The following is a 25,338-nucleotide window of genomic DNA, read 5'->3' as shown; positions in this document are numbered from 1 at the left end:
GGAGGCATTGCCTGCTTCATGCCAACACCACCCCGACTAAACTCACCACGACCACTTCCACTTTAGTCGGTGGGTCTGACCCGGCAGAGGAGGGCAGGGGCCCGATCTGGCTCACCTCTATATCTCGAGTAGATGCTCAATAAACTTGTTGACAGACAGCAAGCGGCTCCACCCCAGCTCTTCCTCTAGCTTCTTGGACATCCTCTGGGCACTGCTGACCCTCCTGCTGCCTTTACTGTTAGCCGCTTTCCTCTGCCCTTTAGGACACCACCCAGGGCCTGTCCTTCTTAGCATCACCTCCAATCCTGGCACCTGCATCCCACCCACATTGCGGAGCCAGTGCATGAGGCACAGCAGAGGAAAGAGAAGGTGTGGCGCCTCCATGAAACAGTAGATGGTGAAATCTGGCCTGGAGACCAGCTTGTGTAGGCAGGAAACACCAGGCAGCTAGTGCCTGGCTGCTCTGCCTTGTCAACCCAGGGGGTTGGTACTCCCATTTTTCAGATGAGGAGACTGAGGGTCAAGGGAGCAGTCAATGTCATAGAGCTAGTAAGAGCCAGCATCTGAACTCATGGCCATTGGATTCCTGAGCCATGTTCTCTCCACTCTGCAGAGCTGCCTCCTGCTACAAGGGTAGTTGGGTCTGTGGTCCGCACCTCCTTCCTTGAGGATGCTGGTGTCCCTCTTTCAATGATCTGCACTCCAGAGAGATCTGCTACCTCAGCCTCTGCCCCATCAGCAACTTTTTCTTGAGGAGGATGAGGTCAGAGCACTGCTGGGCTAGTGCAGATGCTAAATAATTCATGTGGCTGCTGGGAGCAGGGGCTGCAGCTTCCTGGAGGGCCCAGAGTGGAGACAGCAGACAGGAAACTGTCTGGTCACTGGCACCTGTGCCTGACCTTGGCACGTCCTCTGGGGGCCAGAGAAAATGCTAGTCTTGGTAAGAATGGGCCAGAGGGCTGACAGACCCTCATGAGCAGCATCATCATAGGCAAGTCACCTAACTGTTTCCTGCTCTCTTCTTATGAGCTGTGAGAGGCTGAACAAGAGCCCCATGAGTAAGGTAGAAGGCTGGGAGTGGCACTTGGCAGGTCCTCCTGCCTGGGAGAATCTTCGATCATCCCCTGACCCCACATGCCTTTCTGTGAGCTGAGTATTTCACCCAGTGGGTTGTCCTGGCCACCTCCCCCCACAATGTCAGGTAGCAGCAGGGCTACTAGCAGGGTCGTCCCTCTCCAGTCCTATCCCTGCATCTTGTGGCGCGCGGGGGGGGGGTCACTGGTCTCTGGGCTTGGCTGGCTGAGCTCAATCTTTTCTAGAGGCCAGTTTTCCCCCTTAGAATAAATCTCCAAGCAAGAAAAAGATTAGTTGGAATCAAACATGCTTTGTTGGTATAGAAGGGGTCTGGGGGAAAACTATACCTTTAATAAATCCTAAAAAAAATTCATGAACACACAGGAATTCAGTGGCAGCAAGAACAGAGGATAAGGTCATTTAATTCTGAGCACAGTTATTAAGCCCAAACTCCTTTGCTTCAAGCTCCGCAGTTTGACAGTGGTGGGTGTGAAATTCACCAAGGTGTTGGCCCGATGGTGAACCTGCAGCGACTTCTGGCCTAGTTTTCTTCCATTCAAGGCATGTTTGCGAAGCAGCTTGACCACCGCAATGAAGGAACCTCTCTCCTTCTAAAAACACATCTATCTTCTCCTCTAGGTGGCCAAGGATCAGAGTAATAAGCAGGGCCACTAGATACCCCTGAATCCCAGCAAATAGGCTTCTTTCAGAAGCTCATCCCTCCCCAAGCCTCACCAGCAGACCCCAGAGGGATCAAGCTATAAAACAATCCACGTTCACTGCAGGCTGCAGCCCCTGGCCACCTGGCACTGCCAGGGTTCCTGCAACCTGACACAATAAAGAAGTGAAGGTGCAGGAGTCCTAGGGGATACAGTCCTACTCTGCGGGGACTGTTCACTCAATTTATCTCTAGAAAAAAACTCTAGTGACAAAGGCACAGGCTGCTAGGGACAGGAGGGTGGTGTTGGAGACCTGTGCGACTGCCTACAGGGCACCTCCTCAGGGAGCTCCTCTTGTCCTCACCCTGCACCTTGGCACTCAGTGATGCTGGGCTGAGGACTGAGCTCCCGGGGCACACTTGGAGAGGACCCCCTTAGATAAAGAGTCCCAAGGGCAGGACAAAGCCAGGGAAGAGGATGCTGCAGAGATCTCATTCCCACGAGTCTGGAGCTGTGCCCATCTCTACCGTTGGTGCCAGCACCATGCAGGTCCTGACAACGCCCCACTCTTCCCTGGGTGGCTGACAGGACCCTCTGGAACATGTCCTAAGGCCAAGGACATGAGCGGCTCCTCCGGAGATGAAAACAGTGCCAGCACATCCAGATGCCCTAAGAATGTCTGCTGCTCAAGGAGAGGGAGAAACATACATCCGCCCATCCACCAGGAATGGGCACATCTTCAGTCCTGGATCACACTTACCTAAGGGGCCTCCCCAAGTCCCACAGTCTCAGTCATGGAGAGGCCTAGACCCCAACTCTTCTGGTCCAGGACTCTTAACTTGTTCCTGAGAATGCAATTCTGACCTCCACCCTGAGAATCCTAAGGGTGCTTCTAGGCCCTGACCAGAGATGTCCAGGTAGCCACAGTAGGTCCCTGCTGCATGGCCAGAACCTGTGAGATCCAGGTAATTCAGGGGCATTTACACCTGCAGCTGCCCCAGGAGCCATCTTCTGAACTGGTTCAGAAGCCAAAAGCCAGTTTTGGAGGGGAAAAGAGGCTCTAGGAGTTTTGCAGGCAGGTAAATGGTGCCAAGCCCCAAATGCCCCTGTGTCCTGCCAACTCCCCCACTCCTTTATAGAGTTCTCCATGAGGTAGTGCTGGACGAGGAGAGCTTTCCTGGTTGTGACCAGTGTGGGAGTCCCCATCCCAGATGGTGAGGGGCAGTTGGAAGCAGAGGACAGGGCTGGTCTCTCGGTAGGACCCAGTTCATTGAGGGTGGGTGAGGTTTGAGGTCATGGTGCAAAGGGACTCAGATCCAGAACCCATGGGCCATAAAGAGAAGCAGAGTCTGTCCAGGCCTCGGGCTGAGCTCTGCCCCAGCTCGATGGCTTTCCACAGTCTAGGTGGTGGCAGGAGGCCCTGGTGAGAAGGGCAAGGGCCATCTTCTGCCATGGCTTGGCTCCAAAGGCTCATAGAGAAGATCCACTAGGTACAGAGTGGGGCAAGCTGCTGCTGGACACCAAAAGATGGCCAGGCTGGGAAGGTCCACAGTGTCGAGACAGGGGCAACTGGGGCCTGTTGTTCACAGTAGGGAGGAGGATCTGTGGAGAACCACAGTATGGGGACCCAGGGGCTGTGATTTGGCGAGGGAGAGTGTTAAGGAGGGGAGATGGAGGCAGGCTGGGTGTCTGCAGACAGCTCCTTGCAGCCGCAGTCACCTGGGGACCAGGAGAGGTTGTGTTGGGCAGGAAGAGGGTTGGTCCTAAGAGCCCCCGCCACATGCCTCGGGGCTTTGCAGCGTCCCCCATTCAGTCCACAGCTTCAGGTCGGTGGCCTCCAGTCCCTCCCTGCTCCAATGACAAGGGCGGGAAAGGTGCTGGGCCCTGCCCAGACTGAGTACAGAGGAATGAGGACATCAGAACGACGTGCAGTCCAGGAAAGAGGGCATCTACCATCGCGTTTTATTTTGCGGGGACTGAGCCTAAAGTAACCAGAAAGAACAAGAGTCAAAGGGGACCCTACTGCTGTTTACCCAAGAACTGGCTTTTACTACAAAAAAAGTGTTTTGGTTCCCAGGGACATTGGTGTAATCTGAAAGTAAAAGGAGAAGTCTGGGAGAAATCTTATTTTTTTCGGGCAACCTTTCTCTCCCTTTCAACAAAAACATTTTTTTTTTCCTTATAACCAGTGTCAGAAAATAGCTTCTGACCAGTTGGGGAGAAACATTCCCAAGGCTGGGAGGGGCAGCCCCCTTGCAAATCTTGAGCCAGTGTCCAAGGGTTAGGACACTACTGTCTCCTCTGCACGGCCCAGGCCACTGGGGCCACTGGCCATCCCGGGCAGGGCCGAGCAGAAAGCCCGTTGCACGTCAGTTTCGAGAAAACCCAGCTGGTCTTGATCTGGCCACCTAGAGGCGGTGTGGCCTCACTGGGTCAGTCTGCTTACCTGTGAAAAGAGAACTATCCCTGCGATAACTACCCCTAATGTCCTCTCTAGCCCTAAAATGATTTTTTTTTTTTAAAGATGACTGGTAAGGGGATCTTAACCCTTGAGTTGGTGTTGTCAGTACCATGCTCACCCAGTGAGCTAACCGGCTATCCCTATATAGGATCCGAACCCGTGGCCTAGGTGTTATCAGCACCACACTCTCCCCGAGTGAGCCACGGGCAGGCCCCCTAAAATGAAATTTGATTCTGGAAAGGGGACAGAATACTTGTCCTGCCTACCTTTCAAGGCAGCCTCCGGGGGATTAAAATGAGCTGATGTGGAGAGGCTTTTGTTTACCGTAATGTACTGAGCAAATGGACATTTTGACTACCACCTAGGATTGAAACCAACCGAGACCTGGCCTGACCTTTTCCACCTTGGTAAACCCACTTTGTAAACAACTGCTGGCCCTGTCCGATCCATGCCTTTCCATGTATAGCCCGTGTGGCCTCACAGCATGGAGCAGAATGGTTTTCCACCTCACCCCCTGAAGGATCTTAACTATCATTCCCCCAAGAGCAACTGAAGTGACTTGATCCTCCCTTACACAGACGACCTTCTGCCTGTAGGTCCGCCTTCCCTGTTCTGTCCCTGAATACGGCCAGGGGGTCCCTGAGGAAAGGTGCCTAGCTGCCTGACTTCAGACCAGCCCAGGTGGAGGACCGCGTCCCAGGCCTGAGCTGAGCCCAGACGTTCATTCCAATGCACAGCACAGAGGATCTGCTCAAGAATCCTTCCCTGGGTAGAGGCCGTCAGCTACTTAATTGCACAGAAGGAAAAAGCAGCAGCAGCTTTAAATGTGAGCTGGATTTGGAGGGAGGAGAAAGAGGAATCGCCCACAGGTGGAGGAGAGGTTCACCGGAAGCTGACAGCCCAGATCAGAAACCACGATCCCAGAGCAAGTTAATAAAGCAGAAACGTGTTTATTAGGCACCCTTGTTCCTCACAGAGGAGCAAGATCCAGGCCTGAAGCGCCTGCAAAATCTCTTGAGGCTGCAGGAATCTCCAGAGAATGTAGGCGCTGACGGGCCAACACCCCAAGAAGAACACTATTTGGCTGGAGCATGACCACCGGAGGTCACCCTGGCATGCAGCCGGGGTCAACTCCTCAACTCCACAAACACTGAGGAGTGGGTGGGGGCACCCAGGACACCCACTCGGACATTGGCAGGCAGGGAGGACCTCAGGCTCTGAGGGCAAGCTGGCCTGAGCCAGCAAGGGGGCAGGGGAAGCCATAGGGCACAGGATTCCTGGAGAGTCCCCCACCCCGGCAAGGTCCTGAGGGCCCTCCCCAAATCCTGGCCCCTGCCACCTCAGTCCCACACGTAGGGGTTTCTAAAGACCTGAGAGTTCTTGCCGTCTTTGGGCAGAGCGGCCACCTGGTGGCTCTGGGCCACGTACATGTCTTCAGCCCGCAGGGTGGAGTTGGCACTGCCCATCACCTGGCTGTTAGCTGTGGCCCGTGGGAGGATGACGTCATAAGCTCCTTCAGACTGAAAGGAAGAACAGGCGGTCTCACAGTCAGGGGGACCGGGAGCAGGTTCTGCCAGGGTGGATGAGCACACACTCTGCTTCCTGCAGGGCTGTGCCTGCCAGCCCCACTCCTAGTCCCTCCTACCCACCCTCTGGCCAGGCCCCAGTGGTGGCCAGGGACAGATGACTCCGCCTCTGGGAACAGAGGCCTGACCTTGAACCCCTTTTCTCCCCTGCCTCTAGGCATGGAAATGAGGCCTCTGGTTACCTTAGGTGGTCCTAGGGCTGCACAGAGGGGGGTCCTCTTCTCAAGTCCCCTCCTGCTTCTAGTTTCTTAGGGAAACCTTAGGTCTAATGGAGGATGAACCCCACAGCCTCTATTACCTGCCCGGTAAAGCTCCCAGGCTCCATTCCTCCATGAATTTACCCCGAGTCCCCCAACTTTGGGGGGACGGGTCACTACAACACCCAACAGCATCATGGCTGCTGGTCTTCCTAACCTGGTACACCCTTCTGTTAGGCCCTGGACATGCCTACACATCTCTCGTCTAGGAGTCTGGGCAAGCCAGTCTGATTTGGAGACTTAAAACCCAAATTATCTGCCTGAACGTGGTCAGAGCTGCAGCTGGTCCTGCCAGCCATGGGGTGAAGAGGATCCTGAGACACCTGCCCCAGCCCCCACCCTGGAGGAAAATTGAACTGCTAGCCCCACCTGCTTTATCCCTATGGAGAAGAGCTGCCACCAGCTGCCACCAAATCTCTGCAGCTCCAGGGCCCCAAATCAGCCTTCGATTTAATCTGACCCAGCTTGTCTTCCCACTTGTTTATGATCTCCTACTCCCACGAGGCCCCTGGAACATCCAGATCAGTGCTCTCAAACCAGGGTCTGCACCGGAGTCACCTGGACTGCTGGTTAAGCCACACCCACTCGTAGCTGGGCCCGCTCAGCAGCGGGCTGGGAAATGTGGAACAACTGCAGTTTGCGGGTCTGTGTGGGATAGTTACTCCGAGGGTGGCGGATCCTAAGCTACCAAGGTGATGTCAGGAAGGGACACTAACAATTGGCTCCATCCCACCGTGCCCCTTCCATCTGCATATTTAGCAAGTTTCCAGGTGATGCTTACGCTGGTGGTCTGGGGATCACATTTTAAGATAAAATAGATAAAATATCCCTGTTAGTCCAGATCATCCCCCCAGGGAAGCAGGACTCAAAACACACCAGGGACTGAGGGGCAACAACGGTGGGGGTAGCTCCTGAGGACAGTGTTCAGTGGTCGTCCACACCCCTGGGGGTCTGCCCAGCTCAGGTGCTGGCAGCCATCTTCTCTCCCAGGCCTGGCCGCAGGTTCAGGTTCAGGGAGAGGGAAGGAGCCGGGATTGGATGTTTCTCAGCCTCACTTGCCTCCCCCTGTCCCTTGCTCAGAGGCGGGGTGAGAACGCCACTCTGCTGACCTCCTCGCTTCCTGTTCCCAGCATCCTACCAAGGCAGGTCACTGACCTCTCCCCACAGCCCTGCCAGCCGGGAGGAGCGTGCATGGAGGAGAACCTACCCTACCCCACCGTCTTCCTGTTCCTCCCCTCCCTTGGCTAATGGAGCATCTGGTTTCCAGAACCCAGGGGAGGTGTAAGGTCGAGATTTGCTGCCTGCCAGTAGGGGGAGGGGAGTTGGAGGCCCCTTGGGACAGCTGTGGTTGAGAAGTAAATACCTATCCAGACCTGCTACATTTGGTCCCATGTCCCTTTTGGGAGCACCTGCTAAGACCGTCCCCTTTGTCCCTCCCCAGGCTCCTTAGGATAAAGCTGGCAGCTGCCACCCGGCTCAGTGAGAACTTGTTCTGCATTCTCTACAGCATCCAGCCCCCAGTCTGTGTGTGACACCCCAATAACACGAACAGGTCCCACTGCAATGTAGCCAAAGGTGGTGGATAAGTCAACTCCAGGAAAAGGGTGTTAAGAACTGGGGCTCAGGGTTCCCCAGCTACACACACCAGATGGAGAAGCCGGCCTTCTCCCTACCACCTTCACCCAACCCTGCACTGACCGCACAGCCCTCTCCATCCTGCCTGAGTCTGGGCTCCGTGGCCCTCAGCTGGATCATGGGGACCCCACTCACCGGGCCTTTGTGCATCAGGGCCATCTCGGTGGGCTGGTACACACTGGTCAGCAGCTGCCCATTGTACCCACTGTATGGTGACACTGGTCTCTTAGCTGCAAGAAAAAGCAGGGGCAGTTTGAGGATACTTGGACTGTCAGCTTCCTTTTCCACCTCCCACAACCCAAGCAAGGCTCTCTTGGGGGCAGGGAAGGGGGGCCAGGCTGGCCCTGGTGTAACATCTAACCCAGGAGTGGCTGCCTTGGGGGTGAGGTTGTGAACGTGAGGGTCCCCTCCCAAGCCCAGAATCCCTTTGTGCAAATGGGAGAGTACAATGCCGCTTTGCTTCCCTGCAGTGTGGGACCCCACACCCAATAGCTCATAAAAATGCTTCATCAACAAACTTCACATCCCCATCCGCCCTCTGGGGCTAGAGGCCAAGAGGGGCACATGGGCCTTCGGCTGCCTTCCAAGATGGCCAGCCTCCAGCTCTGTCCTCTGCGGTTGCAGGCCAGCTGCCAGGCACCGGGGTAAATGCAGCTGAGACCCCTCAGCCCAAGACTCTTCATGTCCTCCCAGAGCACAGCTGGGTGCCGACTCTTCCCCCACCCCAACCCAGAGCCCAGCCAGGGAGATCGAATGCACGTCCCATCCTGTGGCCCCTTGGCATATTTCCAGAACTATTTTCAGCTCCAGGAATACTTTCCTTTGCCTTCGGGGTGTTGGCTGCCCATGTGTTCCACCCCGCTGGGCACTCCCAAGATGCTGAGGAAAGCTGCTGGCCAACCTCTGGGGCCCACGAGCAGGCCTCGCTGCTCAACATCTGTCCAGCAGGGCTGATGGTCCCACAGCTCTGAGGGACCAGAACCTCCATAGGGTTTCCTGAGTGCCGGGACCACTCTATTGATTTTTACATTTAGAAAAAAAAAAAAGAAACAAAAACTCACAGCCCCATAAGTGTTTGCCACGAGAGGATAAAGGCCTCTGCTAGGCAGGCATGAGGGCAGGAGCAGTGGTGGGGACAGGAGACTTGAAACTCCTCCCAACACTTGTCCATCAGCCCCTCTCTCCTGCTGGCTTCATCAACTTCCCCCAACCCCACCATGCACGCTCATTTGGCTGTACTCTGTGTCTATGCTGGGGCCACCTCAGGGTGGGGGCCGCACTCAGCCGTGGAGGGCAGATCAAAGGTCAAATGCTCGGCAGGACAAGGGTCACTTCTTTCCCCACAGCAGGGATTATGAGGATCTCACAGTTTGTAGAGAAGAGACAAGGATGTCTGTGATTCTGGAACTTTCACTGCCTCTGCCTCTGACCTGGCAGAGGCCCTAGAGCCAGGCATGATAACCAGGCAGTTAGGAAAGTTGTTAGCCCCCAGCGTCTTGATCAGTACCGCCTGGGTGGGGGTCAGTGCTCTGAGATTGCGCCTCCAGCTTTCCTGGTCACGTTAGGGGAAGGAGCTGTGGCCAGCAGGCTGAGAAAGCACATGAGAGGCAGGCAACAGGACACACCGGGAAGGGGCTTAGCACAGGGCCTGGCACACAGTACGTACTCAAGAAATGTTAGTGGTCCTTAAAATCGGCCACTAAGATCACTACATGGCACGAGTGCTTTTATTTAAAAAAAAAAAATTAACTGAAAAAGACTTAAAGGAAATTATGATTATGAATACATAAATAGAAAAATGGGCTGGCCAGTTAACTTACTTGGGAGAGCATGGTGCTGATAACACCAAGGTCAAGTTTTGGACTGGCCAGCCACCAAAAAAAAAAGAAAAACAAGTTCTGGAAGGATAATAATAATAGTAAGATGTCCAGCTAATAGCTAATTCTTTTAGGGTGCTTTCCATGTGCCAGCCAGGCACGTGCATTAATTAATTTAAACCACACAAGAACCCTATAAAATAGGAACTGTTATTACCCCTGTTTTACAAATGAGGAAACTGAGGCATGTGGGGGGTATAATACCAGTCAACGGTGGTCAGTTCTGGGGATGGAACAGGATGGGATGGGGTAGAATTGGGGAAGCAGTTGAGGATAATTTTGTCTTACCTATCATTTGAAATTTTACAATGAGAATATATGCATGAATTGTATGAATATAGAAAAAAAATTTTATAAAGGGAATTTAGGAACAGTTAGGCAGAATATTGTAGAAAACCTCAAGAGCCTTCCACTTTGCTCAAGAGACTGGCTCCCTGTCCTGCAGTAAAAGACTTGGGATGGGCCGGCCCGTGGCTCACTTGGGAAAGTGTGGTGCTGATAACATCAGGGCCATGGGTTCAGATCCCTATGTAGGGATGGTCGGTTAGTTCATTGGGTGAGCGTGATGCTGACAACACCAAATCAAGGGTTAAGATCCCCTTACCGGTCATCTTTTTAAAAATAAATAAATAAATAAATAAAAAGACGTGGGATGGGGAAGGGACATGGGAGGGTCCCAAGACCTACCTGAGGCTGGCTCATCCATAGAAAATGCCTTGTTCTCCACGAACATGCTCTGGCCCTTCTGCTCTTTCAGGATGGTCTCATACCCCACGCCCCGGGTGGGGTACATGTCCCCCTGGTAGCTTTGCTCTGGGCTGGCCTTAGTCACCTGGGTGACCTCAGGGATGACATAGAAGAGGACAAAGGCCCAGGCATTCGCAGCGAGGGCGATGGCCAGCGTGGGGTCATCCCAGGTGGGGCTGTGGTGCTGCTTGTTGCCGTAGGTATACATGACGATCCACACCACCCAGATGGCGATGGATGTGGCCGTGGTGAGCAACATGAAGACCCCGTGCTTACGCCAACGCTTGAAGCGGCCACACAGCACGGGCCAGGCCCCCATGAAGGCGCCCAGCAGCAACAGCATGACGTAGATGAGTGCCATGACAAAGTCCATGTTGGCGATGGCACAGGGGGAGGCCATGGCCCAGCTGGCACTGCCATTGCCCCAAGGGCCACCCTCACCACCACCCCGGACCAGGGTAATGATCAACCACTCTGTGTTGATGATGACCTCCACAAGAGTCAGCAGCAGAGCCACGGTGAAGATCACCCAACCCCGGGGCCCATGGTTTTTTCGGGCCAGGAAGTTGAGAGCAAAGACATGGGCCACCAGGCAGGAGAAGCAGATGGCAAATAGGACCCCAAAGAGGAACCTCCGAGAGGCGCAGGTGGAGAAGTCAGGCTTCACCACGCAGGCAAACACAAGGCAGAAAAGGCCCAGGGTCCCCAAGAGGAAGAACACCTGGGTCCCCAGAAGGCTCCGCTTCTTGGTGTCCTGCACAAAGGGGAGGCTGGCCACCAGGATGATGGTGAGCACAAAGGTGGTGACGATGCCTGCCCCAGCCACCGCCTCCAAGACAATGCCCCAAGCCTCAGAGCGGTCACACAGGTTGTAGTAGAGAGGGTTGAGGTCTGGGCTGCAGCCGGGTGGGGCATGGTTCTGGGCCTGGGCCCCTGGGAATAGGAAGAGAGGCAGTCCTAGGCACATCAGCAAGGCTTTGTGGATGGCCATCCTGGCTCCCAGGCCAGGCTCCAGCTGGGTCCCTAGAGACAGAGGGAGAAAGGGCAAAATCAGTCCTCCAAGACCAAGATACATGGTGCTGCTTCTCCCATCCAGAATCAGGGCAGACCATGGTAGCTGATCATGAGACTGTCTCTCTGGGCTTCAGAATCCTTCTTAACACAGAACTCCTGCAGGCATATCAATTGACCAGAAGGCAAACGAGATGAAACCCATTTGTCATCCCTATTTCCCGCCATTGGAAAGGAGGAAACTGTCACTGAAATTTTCAGTTCCCTCCCCTCCATCAACCATAATCTGGGTTCAAACATTCCCTGAGCAGGTTACCCAGTTAGCTCACTTGCAAGAGCATGGTGCTGGGAACACCAAGGTCAAGGGTTCGAATTCCCATACTGGCCAGCCACCAAAAAAAAGTGTTAGCCCAAACATTCCCTGAGCTCCTGCAGCCAGGACTGGGGGTGAAGGAGCTCGTAAGCAAGCCAAAACCAAGCATAACACCCGCTCAGCACTTCCTTCTGCCTTGGGACTTCAGAAGGTCAGACATTATGCCCCAAACTCCGTCCCTGTGATGCCAAAGTCCGTGCTAGTCAGCCCCACATTCGTTCATTTAACTATTCATTTATTCAACAAGTGGCAGGCATAACCTGCAGCCAGAAAAAAGTGCAGAGATAAATGGAAAGTTGTGTTCATCTACTCTCCCGCTTCACCTCCTTTGTTTACCCTTCATTTTCCCACTTTTAGCACCAACTCTCCTCTTCAGAAATTAAGGTTCTTTGGGCCAGCCCGTGGCTCACTTGGGAGAGTGTGGTGCTGATAACACCGAGGCCATGGGTTCGGATCCCTATATAGGGATGGCCGATTGCTCACTTGGGTGAGCATGGTGCTGACAACACCAAGTCAAGGGTTAAGATCTCCTTACCGGTCACCTTTAAAAAAAAAAAAAAAGAAATTAAGGTTCTTTGTCTAGCTCAGATGCTGAAGTCAAGAATAAAATAAATGAATTCCCCAGCTAAGGAGTTAATGACTTAATGCAAAAATTCTCCTATGAGGCATTAACATTTTAAAAGCAAGAACCAGGCAAGGGCAATACAAAACCCAAAGGAATTAATCTTTAACGGAAGACTTTAAGACATTGTAGCTGGAAGGCTAGAAAGATCTCTTTTATTAACATCAAGCAGGCTGGCCGGTTAGCTCAGTTGGTTAGAGCGCCACCTTCTAACACCAAAGTTGATGGGTTCAGATCCCTCTACTTGCCGGCCACCAAAAAATCAAAACAAAACAAAAACACCAAGAAGGTAATTTGTTACTCCAAATGCTATAGATCTGTGCCAAAGAAGAAAGCTGTATTAGCCCGTTTCTGTTGCTTATATCAAAATACCAGGAACTGGGTAATCTATTTATTTTCTTTTATTTTTATCTTTTTTTTTTTTTTTGGAACTGGGTAATCTATAAGAAAACAAAATATATTGCTTACAGTTTCAGAGGCTGGGAAGTCCAAAGTCCAGGAACGCATTTGGTGAAGGCAATGGTGGTGACAGTGACCCAGGGTCTCAACAGCAGAAAATGGCAGAGCAGAAAGGGGATAGTTTCTCATGCACTCTTTTTTTTAAAGCCCTCAGGACCATGGCCATGACCACTATTATTAATCCACTCACTGGATATGGTCCTACAATCTAATCACCTCTTCAAGGCCCCAGCTTGCAATTACCATAACAGGATTTCCCACCCTCTTAACAGTCACACTGGGGATCAAGCTACTAATACATAAAACCTGGGGGACATGATCCATATCAAAAGCCAACCCCCTGCTCTCAATACCAATTGAATTTTCCCTGTGTGAAGTGTGGGTAAAGATGTGACAGGTTAAGAGAAATTAAAGACCAAATCAGGGAGTCTTTCAATGAAGGACTTTAAATTTGCTTATAGGAGACCTAACAGAAAATCAATCAATCAATCAATTTATATATATATATATTATATATATATATATATATATATATATATATATATATTTATAAAGATGACTGGTAAGGGGATCTTAACCCTTCACTTGGTGTTGTCAGCACCAGGCTCTCCCAAGTGAACTAACTGGCCATCCCTATATAGAGATCCGAACCCGTGCCCTTGGTGTTATTAGCACCACACTCTCCCAAGTGAGCCACGGGCCGGCCCTTAACAGAAAATATAAATGCTCAAAAAGCAAGTTGTAAATCCCAAAATTCTATGAAATGCAGGTACTCCACATTTAAATCACCCTATATGTTCAAATAACTAGTGGTAACCCTGTCTCTTCCTGCCTCATCCGGAACTCTCCAGAAAGACAGCAACCAAGCTTTCCTGGGCTGATAGTGACCATTAGTGGCTGGTAGAGGAATGGCATTATCTAACTCACTATCCTCCCGACCACTTTACTTCCTCCTTTTTGGGGCTAGCGGGGTGCTTACACAAAGTCTACCTCCTTACTGTTTTTCACCATTCCTGGGTACTGAATTTCTAATAAGCAAACAAAGATCCTAAATTTCAGTAGATAAAAACCGTCTCTCTCTGTAACTGATAAGTGGAAGAACACTTACTAAATCTGGGGAAATGAAACTCATAAAATGAAGTGAAATTGACATAATAAAGATGATCAATTTTCAAATTTTTATACCCTTTGAAAATATTTTAGGTATCTTAGCCATCTCAGCTATCTTCTCATCTTTCAATTAAGTTTGCTTTTCCTCAAACATGACCTATCATTAACTCACAACCTATCACATAGTGCTGATAACACCAAGGTCAAGGATTAGGATCCCCATACTAGCCAGTTGGCAAAACAAAATAAAACAATTAACATGCTTATGAAAATTTACTGTTGTTTTCCTAAATAACCAGCACTGTAATGGCTAGTTTTTCTTTACTTTCAACACAAAAGCACGGTTCGCCTATACCATGACTAAGATAAGCCTTTATAGGGAGCTTTGTATAATCTTATGTCAATAAAGCACCACTGTATTTACACGGGCTGGAAAGAGAAAAGTGGAGTCAGAGGGGGCTAATGGGTATTGAGCCACTCTAGGGAGATAATTTGTGGATAACAACATGCTATGAGATCCTAAACATTTAACTGCATCATGGGCTTTTTTGGCCCAGCGAATCAGCCAGAACTTGGGGTGAAATTGGAAATGTGGAAGTGAATACCAAGAATGACCACTGAGACAGCCTTCAAGGGCTTTTCACCCCATCTGCCTAAGCCAGGTCTCAGTTTAGACCAATTAAGCCAATCAGCAAATATCTACTGTGCTTTTAGAGGGGACAAGGACCTGTTGTTCAGAGCTGTGGAAAATACAAAATGAACACACACAGTTCTTGTCTTGATGGTATTTAAACTCTAATAGGCGATAAGGTAGGTATATAAAACAGGACACAAGGAAAAATATATGAGCGCCGTACAGGATGTACCTGTAGGAGAGGGACACGTGCTTCAGGAACACAGAAGAGGAAGAGGTCTTCTTGCTGAGGGGTCAGAAGAGACAGAACGGAGGTGGCCTTTCAACAGCACTGAATTCAGTATTTAATAAAAACGTGCCACGTCCCAGACATTACCACGAGACATCACAAAGAAGCTAAGCCCTGAGGAATGTGAGGTAGGGGCTGAGCAGGAAGGAAAGGGAAGAAACAGGCAGAAAAGATGGTAAAAGTCAAAGCCCTGAGAGAAGCCCAAGTTCAGAGCAAGAGAAAAAGAAATCGAGTTCGCCAAGTATGAACCGAGTTTGTAAGGGAGGTTGCAGCTGGTTTGTGACAGATTAAAAATGCTGCCAGGGAGGAGTTTGGGGCCTTGTTCTAAAGGCACTGGGAAGCTGTTTTTAGCACAGTGGGGCCATAGCCAGGGTTGCGCTTTAAGAGATGAGTCCGGCAAAAAGCACAGACAATCAATTTGTTGGGGACACATTCATCCCATGGTTTAAACATTAAGGCCAAAGTTAAGCCATAATGGCCAGATCTGGGAGATTCTTTCCAAAAAACAATCTAAGGACTGGTCGAATGTAGAGGGAAAGGATGCTAAAGCCCATATTACAAAGTTCAATGTCGCCACAAAAAAGCAAGCCAATCGCACTTCATGTGGGGACACTTAAGTCACTCATTCTTCTTGATCCATCTGGCCCTAGAGATATTTGCCTGTACTCTGCCCCCAGCACCCCGACGGGCACGTGGGCCAGGGTCAGAAAAGCTTCGCAGCTTTCCCTCCCGCCCCACCCCTCATTTCCTCCTGACTTTGCTGTTGATCCACCAACAACTTCCTCCTGGACCTCACCCTCCAAATCTCACCTCTGTAGCCAACCCTCCCAATATGGGAACTTCTAAGAAATGAAACAGAAGCCCCTAACTGCCCCTCTCCCCTGCCCATCCAGGCAGGAACCATGCTGCTGCCCAGCTGCCCTGAGACTTACCAGCCTCAGAGGAAACAACCTGTTTCCATCCTGAAATGTCTTATTTCTCTGGTCCCCCCTGAAAATGGAAGGGCAGGTGGAGAGACAGAAATACATGGACTCAGGTGGGAAAATGGGGCCAAGGGGCCTGGCTCTTGTCCACTGCCTGGGACAGGGACCCTTGGGAATCAACAGGAGAGTTAAAGGAAGGAAGCTCAGAAGAGCTCAGCTCCAGCTCTTTGACACCCAGGAGTGCATAGTCAGCCAAGGCCATCTTTTAAGATGGTGGCTAAGGGGACGGACAAGACAGACCCAGCCCTGCCCAGAGGCTCTTGCTCAGGGCCCCAGAAGCATCTTTCCTCTTATGGGTCCCTACACCCTGCACTTAGACTGAGCCTCCTGAGCCTTGACCATCAGAATCATGAGAACGTGTATCCCCTGCCAGGCTGCAAGGTCTTTGAGGCTAGTGAACAAGACTCAGCATCCTCTGCAGTGTCTAGCACTACTGTGCCTTGGACACTGCAGGCATTTGAAAATCACCCTCTGAGCAGCTCAGTGCACATTTCTCCCCATCCAGTCCTGCCTCCTCTGTGTGGAGTCACTTCTGCTTAAAGGTTCTCGGAGAATTCAAGGAGAGTGGGAGGGGGACCTCCTTCTGCCCTGTGAGTCTCCCCCACCCCATGGCTGAAGCCCAGCCCCAGTCTCAGATTATTTTCTGCACAAAAGGGCCCTTTTGCTTCACCTCCCTGGAATCAGATGTAGAAATATTTTTAATCACCTTGGAAATCAGCCTTTCCCCAGGCTCAGCCACCCTCCCTCCAGCTCTGGTCTGAGTCAGTCCAATCCAGTTCCCAAATCCCCTTCCTCCCTTTTCCTTTCTCCAGGGAGAGCAGAGAGGCCTCAGTGGTGCTGGTGGGCTCAGGGCCCAGCCAACCCTGACTGGCCACACCCAGCAACAGGTGAGGCAGTCAAGCCTTCTACCTTTCCAGAGCAACACCCCCTTCATCACTCCCCACTGTCCACACAAAAGCCTGAGAACCCTCTCACTCACTCCCACGACCCCCACCCCAGGGCCAAGAGATACCTTCCTGGAAAGAGATCTCCGTGGTCTGTCTCCTTACTCTCCCAGAACAAGATACAGACCCATGGCCAGAGGTTCCCTTCAAGGGTGCCATGACCGTTTAGAGCTCCCTCTTGGAGGGGGATGTTCACCCAGGGGTACCAGAGCACCACCCACTGACAACCTTCCTACCTCCTCCCACTCTCCCATCCCTCCCACCTTAGGTCCCATTGTCTTACTCCTTGGTCCGGGGGCTCTGGTGTTTGACCCATCCAGTGAAGGAGCACTGGAAATACCTGTGCCTGGAAGGAGCTACCTCTGTGCCCAGGTTGGAGGGGGAGGGGGAGGGAGGTGCTTCTTAAACCCCAGCCCATACCCCCACACCAAGAATGGACATTTGGGCCAAAATGCCCTGAGCATTCTGAGACTTGGAAGTCTTCAATCCAAGGGTCTGCTCTGGAATGTCACTCTGGAATGCGCCCCACCCCCAACAGCACACCTCCCCCAGCCACATTACAAGGCACTTGGGGTGAGGGGGGGGGGGCGGAGGTGGACTCCAGGAGTACAAAACCCTACTTCAATACATTTCTGGTCCCAGAGCTTCTGGCTCGAGATCGTTAAGTTTTTAAGTGACTGGGTCTTCCACGGGCTTGGGGGTGGGTTTGGGATCCAGAGACCAGGCTGCCATGAGTACAGGCGCTTTGATAGTCTGAAATTCCAAACTTCCCGCTGAGAGATTCCGAGCTCTCCCCCCACCCCCATTCCTCTCTCCGCTACCGGGGTCTACCCGCGCTCCCCCGAATATCCGAACAGAAGCCAATGGAAGCCAGCCACTCTCTCCCCTTTCCTCTGGCCACAGAAACCTGCCCTCCCCATCCACAGGAGCGGGCAGCGGAGAGGACGCCGACCAACAAGAGTCACCATTGACCGTGGACTCGCGCTGAGACAGCAGGGGGAGGCGCATCCCTTGGAGACCCCGATTGCGGAGTCCTCACCCCGCCCTCCACCAGACCCCAGCCGGCTCGGGTTTGGAAACTTTCTGCGACCGAGCGAAGTTGGCGCGGCGGCTCTCCACCCCGGGGGCTCTGCCCTGGCCCACTCCCCGCCAGCCCGACCCGACTTTTCCGGGCGGCCGAGTGGAGGGCGGAGCGGGAAGGCAGCAGCCCTTACCTGGGACGCGCCGCCCGCCCGGCTGCGGCGCAGCGTTTGGGGCCAGCTCCAGGCGGGGCGCGGGCGGCGGTGGGACGGATTCGGCGCAGGGCGCGGGGCCAGGCCCAGCCCCGGCTGAATGGCGGGGCCCGGGCGGGGGCGCAGGGCCTGCCTGTCCCCGGGACCCCGGCTGAGCTGGCCGCGCTCGGTCGCTCGCTCTCGCGCCGTCCTCTCCGCGGGCAGGAGCCCTTTCTCGGGGCGAGGGTGGGCCGGCGCCAGCATCACCGTGACATCACCTCCACTCAGGACGCTTATCGGGCGCCCGCGGCGCTCCAGGTAGGTGCAATCCGTTTACCCGGGAACAAAGCCCGCCCGGCCCTGCCCCCTCCGACTCACCTCCAGCCTCGGCCGAGTCGCACTTTCCGGAGTTTCTGGCGAAGCGGGCCCGCGGGTTGTCGCTGTTTACTGCCACGCCCCCGCACACGGGCGCGCGCACTCACGCGCACTCACTTTGTGGACTCGGCTTTCTCTCCGGGAAGCGGTTTGGGGTGCAGCCCAGCACACCCACTATCTCCCAGCGCGCGCGCTCGGGCACGCGCGGGGGCTACCTTGGCGTGGCTCTCCGTGTCGGACACCCAGCGTTAGTCACGTCCGTCCTGGCTCTCCCGTGAGGCACACGGCGGGCCCAGTTCGCTTCTCCGGCACGGAGCGAGGCGCACACAGAGGCCGCTTTTGTCACGCCCTCGGCGCCCCCTCCCTTCCCGAGCTTGCACACGTGGACACGCCACACACCGAGTGTCCGCCTCTTGCACGCGTGCTTCTTCCCCGGGATCCCAGCCTCCAAAACGTACGTGAGAACGCCACCGCACGAGCCCTGTACGCCGGGGGCCCAGTCCAGGACCACTCCGGACCGTGGCCAAAGGTCGCCCTGGGTCCGACCGACCCGTGCCCGGGTTTCCTGTAGACCGCCCTAGACAGGGCCCAACTCGGAGCTCGCGCTCCCCTCCCCGCGTCCCCGTTCCCTGTTCCAACTTGTCCTAATTAGCCTTCACGGTTCTGTTCCCCGAGGTACAGTGTTCAAGCCGGCCCCCGCGGTCTGCGCTCCGGGACGCGTTGGCCTGGACTCTGAGTCCTGCCCCTCCCGCGGCCCGGGGACCTTGCCACGACTTCGGGGTCCCTCGCGCCCCACCCCCACTCCCTGCCCTGGGGTGGATCGGCGGGTTGCCTCCCCTTCCCCTCCGGCTCCAGGAATCTGCAGAACAGTAACCGCAGAATAGGGAAGGGAGTCCCAGCGGGGACCTCTCCGGCCCAGTAAACAAGAGGAGATTTTGCGGGCCCCGCGGGAGGGGGGCCGCGCGGCCCCGGGGACCCCGAGGGGGCCTAGTTAGCTTGTGCTGGAGGCCCGAAGGGGCCGAGGCGCTCAGAGAAGGGAGAGGTTGTTGGGACTGGCCTGGGCCCTGGGGACGCGGAGAGAGGGCAGGGCGAGGGTCTCGGGGTGCCGGTTCCCGTGACGCCGAGTTGCCTGGGGGACCGCCAGCAGCGCGCGGTCGCAGCCAGCCGGTAGCGGGGCGGGGTGCCGGGCGTGTCTGCTCTACCCGGAGCGCCCGCGGGGGCAGGGGAGGCAGCTGGGCACGGGCTAGGGGGGAGCCAGGTGGGGGCGGAAGGGAAAGGGGAGGGGTCCCTCCTGGGCTGTTTGTTTGCGTGCCTCGATCTATGACAACCAGGAGTCTAAACTCAGTGAATCACCCGGAGTTGCCCCAGCGATCAACCCCCGGCCTGTTCCTCCCCTCATACACGGGCTTTTCTGACTCCAGGAGGGAATGTTTGCTTAGCGGCGGGAGCTGGCGGTGGAGCCCTGGTTTTCTAGAACCCTGTATCCTTTCCTGTTCCTTGCCCTCGCTGGCTGGTCTAGGAAACGAAAGGAAGACCGAATTGTTTCAGTCTCTTTTAAACATTAGTAGGAGGGCTGGCCCGTGGCTCACTTGGGAGAGCCTGGTGCTCCTGATAACACCAAGTCAAGGGTTAAGATCCCCTTACCGGTCATCTTTAAAAATAAATAAATAAATAAATAAACAAATGAATGAATAAATATTAGGAGGAAGAGCGGTTTGCTACTGCAGAGCTGTGCCTAACTCCCTGCCCCCCCCTCCACCTCCCACCCCAGAACTCAGGAACCCGCATGCTACCAAGGCAAAGGCTTGTATGGTCCAGGCAGCTGGGTGCCCATGCTGGAAAGACAAGCGGCCCATCAGAGCTGATAAGACCACAAGTCACTCTGGCCTCTGGCTAGTTTTCCTTAATGGGACAACTAATACAGAACTCAGTTTGCTGTGGGGGGTGGCTCATTAGCGTATGTGAAAAGCCAGTTAAGAGAGTGAGGGAAAGATGTAGGGGAAATAGTCTGGGAGCCTGGAAGACACATGACCTTAAAGTGCTCAAAAGGAATTGTGGAATTCGCTGTCTGGGTTTGCTTTCCAGTTTTGGCAACCTCTTTTCCCTACCTAGATTCTCCAAAAAGGCAACTCTTCTCCCCTGCCTCCCCACCCAGGCAGGGGAAAGGCTGGGGTGTCTGGAGCCTGGCCACCCACTGGGAGTTATTTGGAAAGAGGCCCAGACACCTCAGCCCTGCCCTCGGCCACCCTGTGCGGTAGGTGGTGGTGGAAATGTAGGCCAGTTTTCTGAGAACCTTTGGCTCTTTCCGTGTTCACCCCATCTCACTCTGGAACAGGATCTGCCTTCAAAGGATACAGCAAGTTCCTCAGGGCAGATGACCTGGGCCGCTGGGTCTCCAGGGTCCCTGTTGCCCACTGCTTTAGTCCCCAGGGTCTGTGCTGACCAGGGGTATGTTGAAGCGGATCCCCCCCCCCACCCACACAGTAAGGCAGACGATGGTGGGTGCTGCTGCACAGTGGACCTGCAGTGCTGGAAGGGGAGTTCTGCAGAGGTGCCCCTGCTCTCCAAGACTCCCACCACAGCGTCACCCATGCCCCCAGACTCCCCTAACCCTGATTTTATAATCCAGTAGGTATATAACCCATTATGAAGTCCTATTTTCACCAAAAAAAAAAAAAAAAAAAAAACCACTTGGAGAAGTGGTCGCATACAATTACTGCCTACCCATTGTTCAAAGAGATCCTGACTTACTGGACTGTGGAGGAGCCTGTGTCCAACCCCCAGCAACCCCCACCCCCACTATGCGGTGCATTCATTCATTGTAAAGTTTCTTTCTTGAGCTGCAAGAGTACCTCTCATCCTGGAGCCCGAGTAGTCTGAGGTACTGACAAGGCCCAGGCGTGGGAACAGCTCTGCCACCTGCCAGCTGTGTTATCTGGGTGAGACACTTCATCTCTCTGAGCCCTACTTTCCTCTAGTGTAAAGCGGGGATGATAACACCACCCCCAAAATGAAGCTTTATCTAGAAAGTTCCTCATGCAAGCCTGGCACTTACCAATGCTCAGTGGTCAGCTTCTCCTGTCCTGGTGTGACTGTCCCTCCCCTCTGAGCCTTAAGCCTTTCAGTTAAAGGCTCTAACAGTTTGTAACCCTAATTCCTGTAGAAGCTGCTTCCCTGACATTCTTTCAGTCCTGTGTCACCATTATCAGACCACCTTTGCCATGCTGTGCTCTGGGCCTCTGCCTGCACTGTTCTCCTACCTCGGACACCCTGTCCCTCCTTCCTCCCTTTCTCAGTCTGACCAAAAATATCTAAAAATCTTCTCTGCCTCGAAGCTCAGCTCCAGTGTCCCTTCCTCTGTGAAGCCCTCTCACCTTCCCCAGAATGAACCATAGTGAGCTTCCCTATTTACCCACAGCCTATTATGCATTCATTTATTTATCATTTATCTTCCTGTATCATATTTAACCTTATGATGATGACATCATAATTGTTGTCTCCCCAATTAGACTGTGCCCTTCTTGAGGGCAGGGACACATCTCAATGATCTTGTTGTCCTGGCCTCTGGCACCTAGCCCAGCACTTGGTAGATGTTTTCAGTAAATGCCTGTGGGCTCTCCATTGCTCTGCGATTTTCCCCCTCACACCAACGGCCTAGCAAACAGTGCCACCCCTGCGCCATGCCTTCCTGGGCAGCAGGCGAGCCCCAGTGCCTGCTGAAGTCCACCTGACCTGGGCCAGCAATGCCCTGCACCAGAGCCCAGGGTAGGAGGCCCTGGCAATCCAGTTTGGGCATGGAAGAGACTATCCAGGGAATGCCAGAGGTTAGTTATGTTCCCTGGAGGGAATTCCCAGTTTGCCTGGGCAGCAGGAGTCCAGGCTTACAGCTTCAGCTTGCAGAATCTTCTGGGAGCTCTTTCCTCCTCCATGGAGTGGGAGGCCCATTCCTTCCTGAGGGGTCAGGTGCCCCTCGCCTCACAGCTAGGCCCCAGTGGAGCGAGAACAGTCTCTCGCTGAGCTGAGTGTGGGGCTCCTGGCTCGCTAACAGGTGGGGGCCTGGAATCCTGGGCTAGGAGGCTGGAGGCCCCACAAGTGACTGGTACACAGTTTGCATTTCACTCTGCCTTGCTCCTAGGCTCTGGGTTAACTGGTTGCTGACCACACTGCGGTCGGTGTCTGGCCAAGTCTCCTCTTCTCATAGGCTCCTAGCACTTCCTGCTTGGAGCAGCAGGGACTGCCTGGTTTTTTGAGAGGACTTAGGTACCATGGTGGCCCCTTCAGAAGCAGGAAGCCAGGGGCCAGGAACCAAGCAAGTTAAAGCCTCATTTGCCACAACCGGCTGCCCACGGATGATCCCACTAGATATGTACCCGGAAGCAGGCCTTGGGCAGAGCCTACTGGAATGTCACCTGGCGCTGAACCCTTCCACAGCAGCCGCAAGATCTGCTTCTCCCTTATCCCTCCTCCCTGCCACGGCTCAGTAGCCACTAACCAACTGCCTATGGAGGGAGAGAACTGGATCTTCTGAGCTGCCTAGGTCTGGACAGCCTCCATCAACAGACACCAGGCCTCAAAGCCAAGGGTCCAAAAACAAAAAGGAAATGTTTAACCAGTGCAGCATTTAGCTCCCCCTACCTTCAGGAAGTCTTGCACCAATCTGAGAACATTTCAGGGTCGAGTGTAACTTCTGCCTCACCCCAGTCCCCAAACTGATTGCCCCTACTTGCAGTCTCCCCTCCAGTCACCCTCCGAATTCTCACCCAAAGCAGGACATTCACTGACTTCGCACCAGCACCCCTTGCTCATAACACCTTCACTGGCTCCCATTGTCTTTGTGAAAGTCCAAACTCCCTCGCCCGGCATTCGAGGCCTCTGCAGCCTGTGCCCAACCTGGGCTCCAGCCTCATTTCCATCCTCTTCCCCCCTGGGAATGGTCACTCCAGCCTGAGAGGTCTGCTCCAAGTCTGCCCCCCAGACTTGCCTTCCTGTGGCTTTGCTCCCATTGTCCCCCACTCTCAATCCAGGGACTTCCCCCTCCTCTCTGCCTCTCCAAGTCCATCCCTTTCAAGGCCATTGGCTCCTCCCAGAAGCTTTTGCTGGTGACCACCCCATAGTCCTCTTTCTCCCTCTGCTCTTGTAGAGCTCCCCTCTGGCATGCACTTGCTGATATTACACTGCCTTGCACTAAGTATGTCTTAGGCAAGATATCTTACCTCCCTAATACAGAGATAGGCTCTATAGAGAATGGACTTTAGAGTTCATATCTCTTCACCCCGGCAGCCCCTAGCACAGTGCGCCCAAGAAATGGACACGAAATATTGGTGGGTTGGTTGGGTTGATTGTCCAAGAGCTGAGAGAGGCTGTCAGCGCTTTCTTTCTTTCTTTTTTATTTTAAAGGTGACCGGTAAGGGGATCTTAACCCTTGACTTGGTGCTGTCAGCACCACGCTCTCCCAAGTGAGCTAACCGGCCATCCCTATGTAGGGGTCTGAACCCGCGGCCTTGGTGTTATCAGCACCACACTCTCCCAAGTAAGCCATGGGCTGGCCCTAGCCTTTTCTAAGGGGAAGGGAGGGCTCAGGGTCTAGCCTTGGCTTTGGTACTGACAAGAACCCTGTGCTCAGATCCCTGGCTCTCTCTGACTCCCAGAATCCCGGGTCAAGAAGTTCAGAGGATGCTGGCTAGTTTGGTAGTACAATATCCATAATATCTTACCTCTGTATAGCACTGTACAATTTCAAAATGCCTTTTATGTATTTTTGATGCTTACAACCCTAGAAGCATCCACAAGGCATGTCATCATCTCTATTTCATCGATTTAAAAACTGAGGATGATAGAGGCAAAGCAACTAGCCATGGATGAGAACCATTTGTTTTAACTCTGCTGGATTTGCACTTCACTGTGCTATTCTGCCCAGAATGCTTTTCTCACTTCTGTGAAGCCCTTTCCATTTTCTGTCTTATTAATGGTTATGTACATGCCTCATGTCCCCAACCGGGGTGTAAGCTCTTTGAGGGGAAGATGTCCACCACCTGATCCATCTTTGCATTCTCCTTGGTGACTTGCCCGTAGTAGGGTGTCAATTAATATTTGTAAGGGAATAAATAGATGGAGGATCTGCACAGGCCTAAAGAGAAGGACACTGGAAGCAGAGCAGACCTGTCAGGCCAGCAAGGGTCTCGGCCACCCTCCCTTCTCCCAATGATCTCTTTGCCTTCAGCAGCCAACCTCAAGACAGCACTGCACAAGGCAACTGCCCAGCCTGTGGCAGGGCTGGGAGTCTTCCTGTCATCCCTCCTTTGTTCGCCAGTGCTGGTCTGCTGGTGGCCACTGGCCCCCTGTGCTCACATCGGTTCTGCACATACTGTAGCCTTCCCTGACTGTAGGGCCATTCAGCCATTCTCCAGCCTCTGCGGCCACCACCAACACAGTCCACTCAACAGAGCCTTCAAACGACCCAGTCGCTGCCCCCATACCCTGGCCTGGGATTTGAGGCCACCCCCTACTCTTGAACCCAGCCAGGATGCCAGGTGATCAGAGGAGAACCAGGGGCCACGGAGGAGCCAGACATGCTCACACTCACCAGAGATGGTGCCTCCGGCAGGGCAGGGCACGGCACGGCAGGGTGGGGCAGGGCAGCCAGCTGGCTTCTGGGCCGTGTCCAGCCCCAGCTGTTCCGGGCGCTGCTGCCTGAGGCCTGACTGTCTCCCTCACCGGAAGCCCCGTTGCGGGAACCTGGCCGCGCTATTCTGGGAGTTTGATGGAGCTCGCGGAGGTCTGGCGGAGGCTGAAATTTCAGTCCCTTTGGTTTCCACGCTTCTCCTCCTTCCCTCTGATGATAAGGCCGAGTTCAGTCATTATGCGAAGTTCAGAACCACTGATGGCGTGTTTGAGGGTCTTAATAGCCGCTGTGGTTATGCTAAAGTGGGACCTGGGCAGAAACTGTACTTCAGCCCTGGGAAGCAACAGCCTTCATTCTCGCTGTCACTCAGGCTGCCCATAGTCATTTCCCTTTCGTTTTATAATTTGCC

The 25,338-nt window shown here is 53.7% G+C and overlaps 1 protein-coding gene across 6 annotated transcripts; it reads right to left on the bottom strand.

Annotated features, from left to right (window-relative positions):
* Positions 1–1,426: 1,426 nt before the first annotated feature.
* Positions 1,427–24,984, bottom strand: GPRC5C (G protein-coupled receptor class C group 5 member C). Of its 6 annotated transcripts, none has more exons than XM_063080582.1 (5): positions 24,891–24,984; positions 10,237–11,319; positions 7,808–7,902; positions 5,565–5,714; positions 1,427–3,715 (listed from the first exon to the last, which is right to left on the bottom strand). In XM_063080582.1, exons 2-5 carry the CDS (start codon positions 11,285–11,287, stop codon positions 3,683–3,685), a joined length of 1,329 nt encoding a protein of 442 aa, XP_062936652.1. In that variant the 5' UTR covers positions 11,288–11,319; positions 24,891–24,984; the 3' UTR covers positions 1,427–3,682. The 6 variants fall into 6 exon arrangements, with proteins under 6 accessions (XP_062936652.1, XP_062936651.1, XP_062936655.1 ...); XM_063080581.1 differs by lacking the exon at positions 24,891–24,984 and adding an exon at positions 18,311–19,512; XM_063080585.1 differs by lacking the exon at positions 24,891–24,984 and adding an exon at positions 17,936–18,190.
* Between the last annotated feature and the right edge of the window lie 354 nt (positions 24,985–25,338).

Source organism: Cynocephalus volans, chromosome 16, assembly GCF_027409185.1.
Source record: "Cynocephalus volans isolate mCynVol1 chromosome 16, mCynVol1.pri, whole genome shotgun sequence".
Classification (NCBI taxonomy): Eukaryota; Metazoa; Chordata; class Mammalia; order Dermoptera; family Cynocephalidae; genus Cynocephalus; species Cynocephalus volans.
The sequence above is the reverse complement of the archived record's forward strand: the minus strand, read 5'-3'. Positions and strand labels throughout refer to the sequence as shown.

Bases quoted from the DNA above. Each gene is read 5' to 3' on its own strand.
- GPRC5C (XM_063080582.1), bottom strand. From the start codon at position 11,287: ATGGCCATCCACAAAGCCTTGCTGATGTGCCTAGGACTGCCTCTCTTC. The intron at 7,903-10,236 runs GTAGGTCTTGGG...TTTTTCTTGCAG, and splicing joins TATGGATGAGCCAGCCTCAG to CTAAGAGACCAGTGTCACCA. The intron at 3,716-5,564 runs GTCTTTAGAAAC...TGGTTACTTTAG, and splicing joins AAGACGGCAAGAACTCTCAG to GCTCAGTCCCCGCAAAATAA.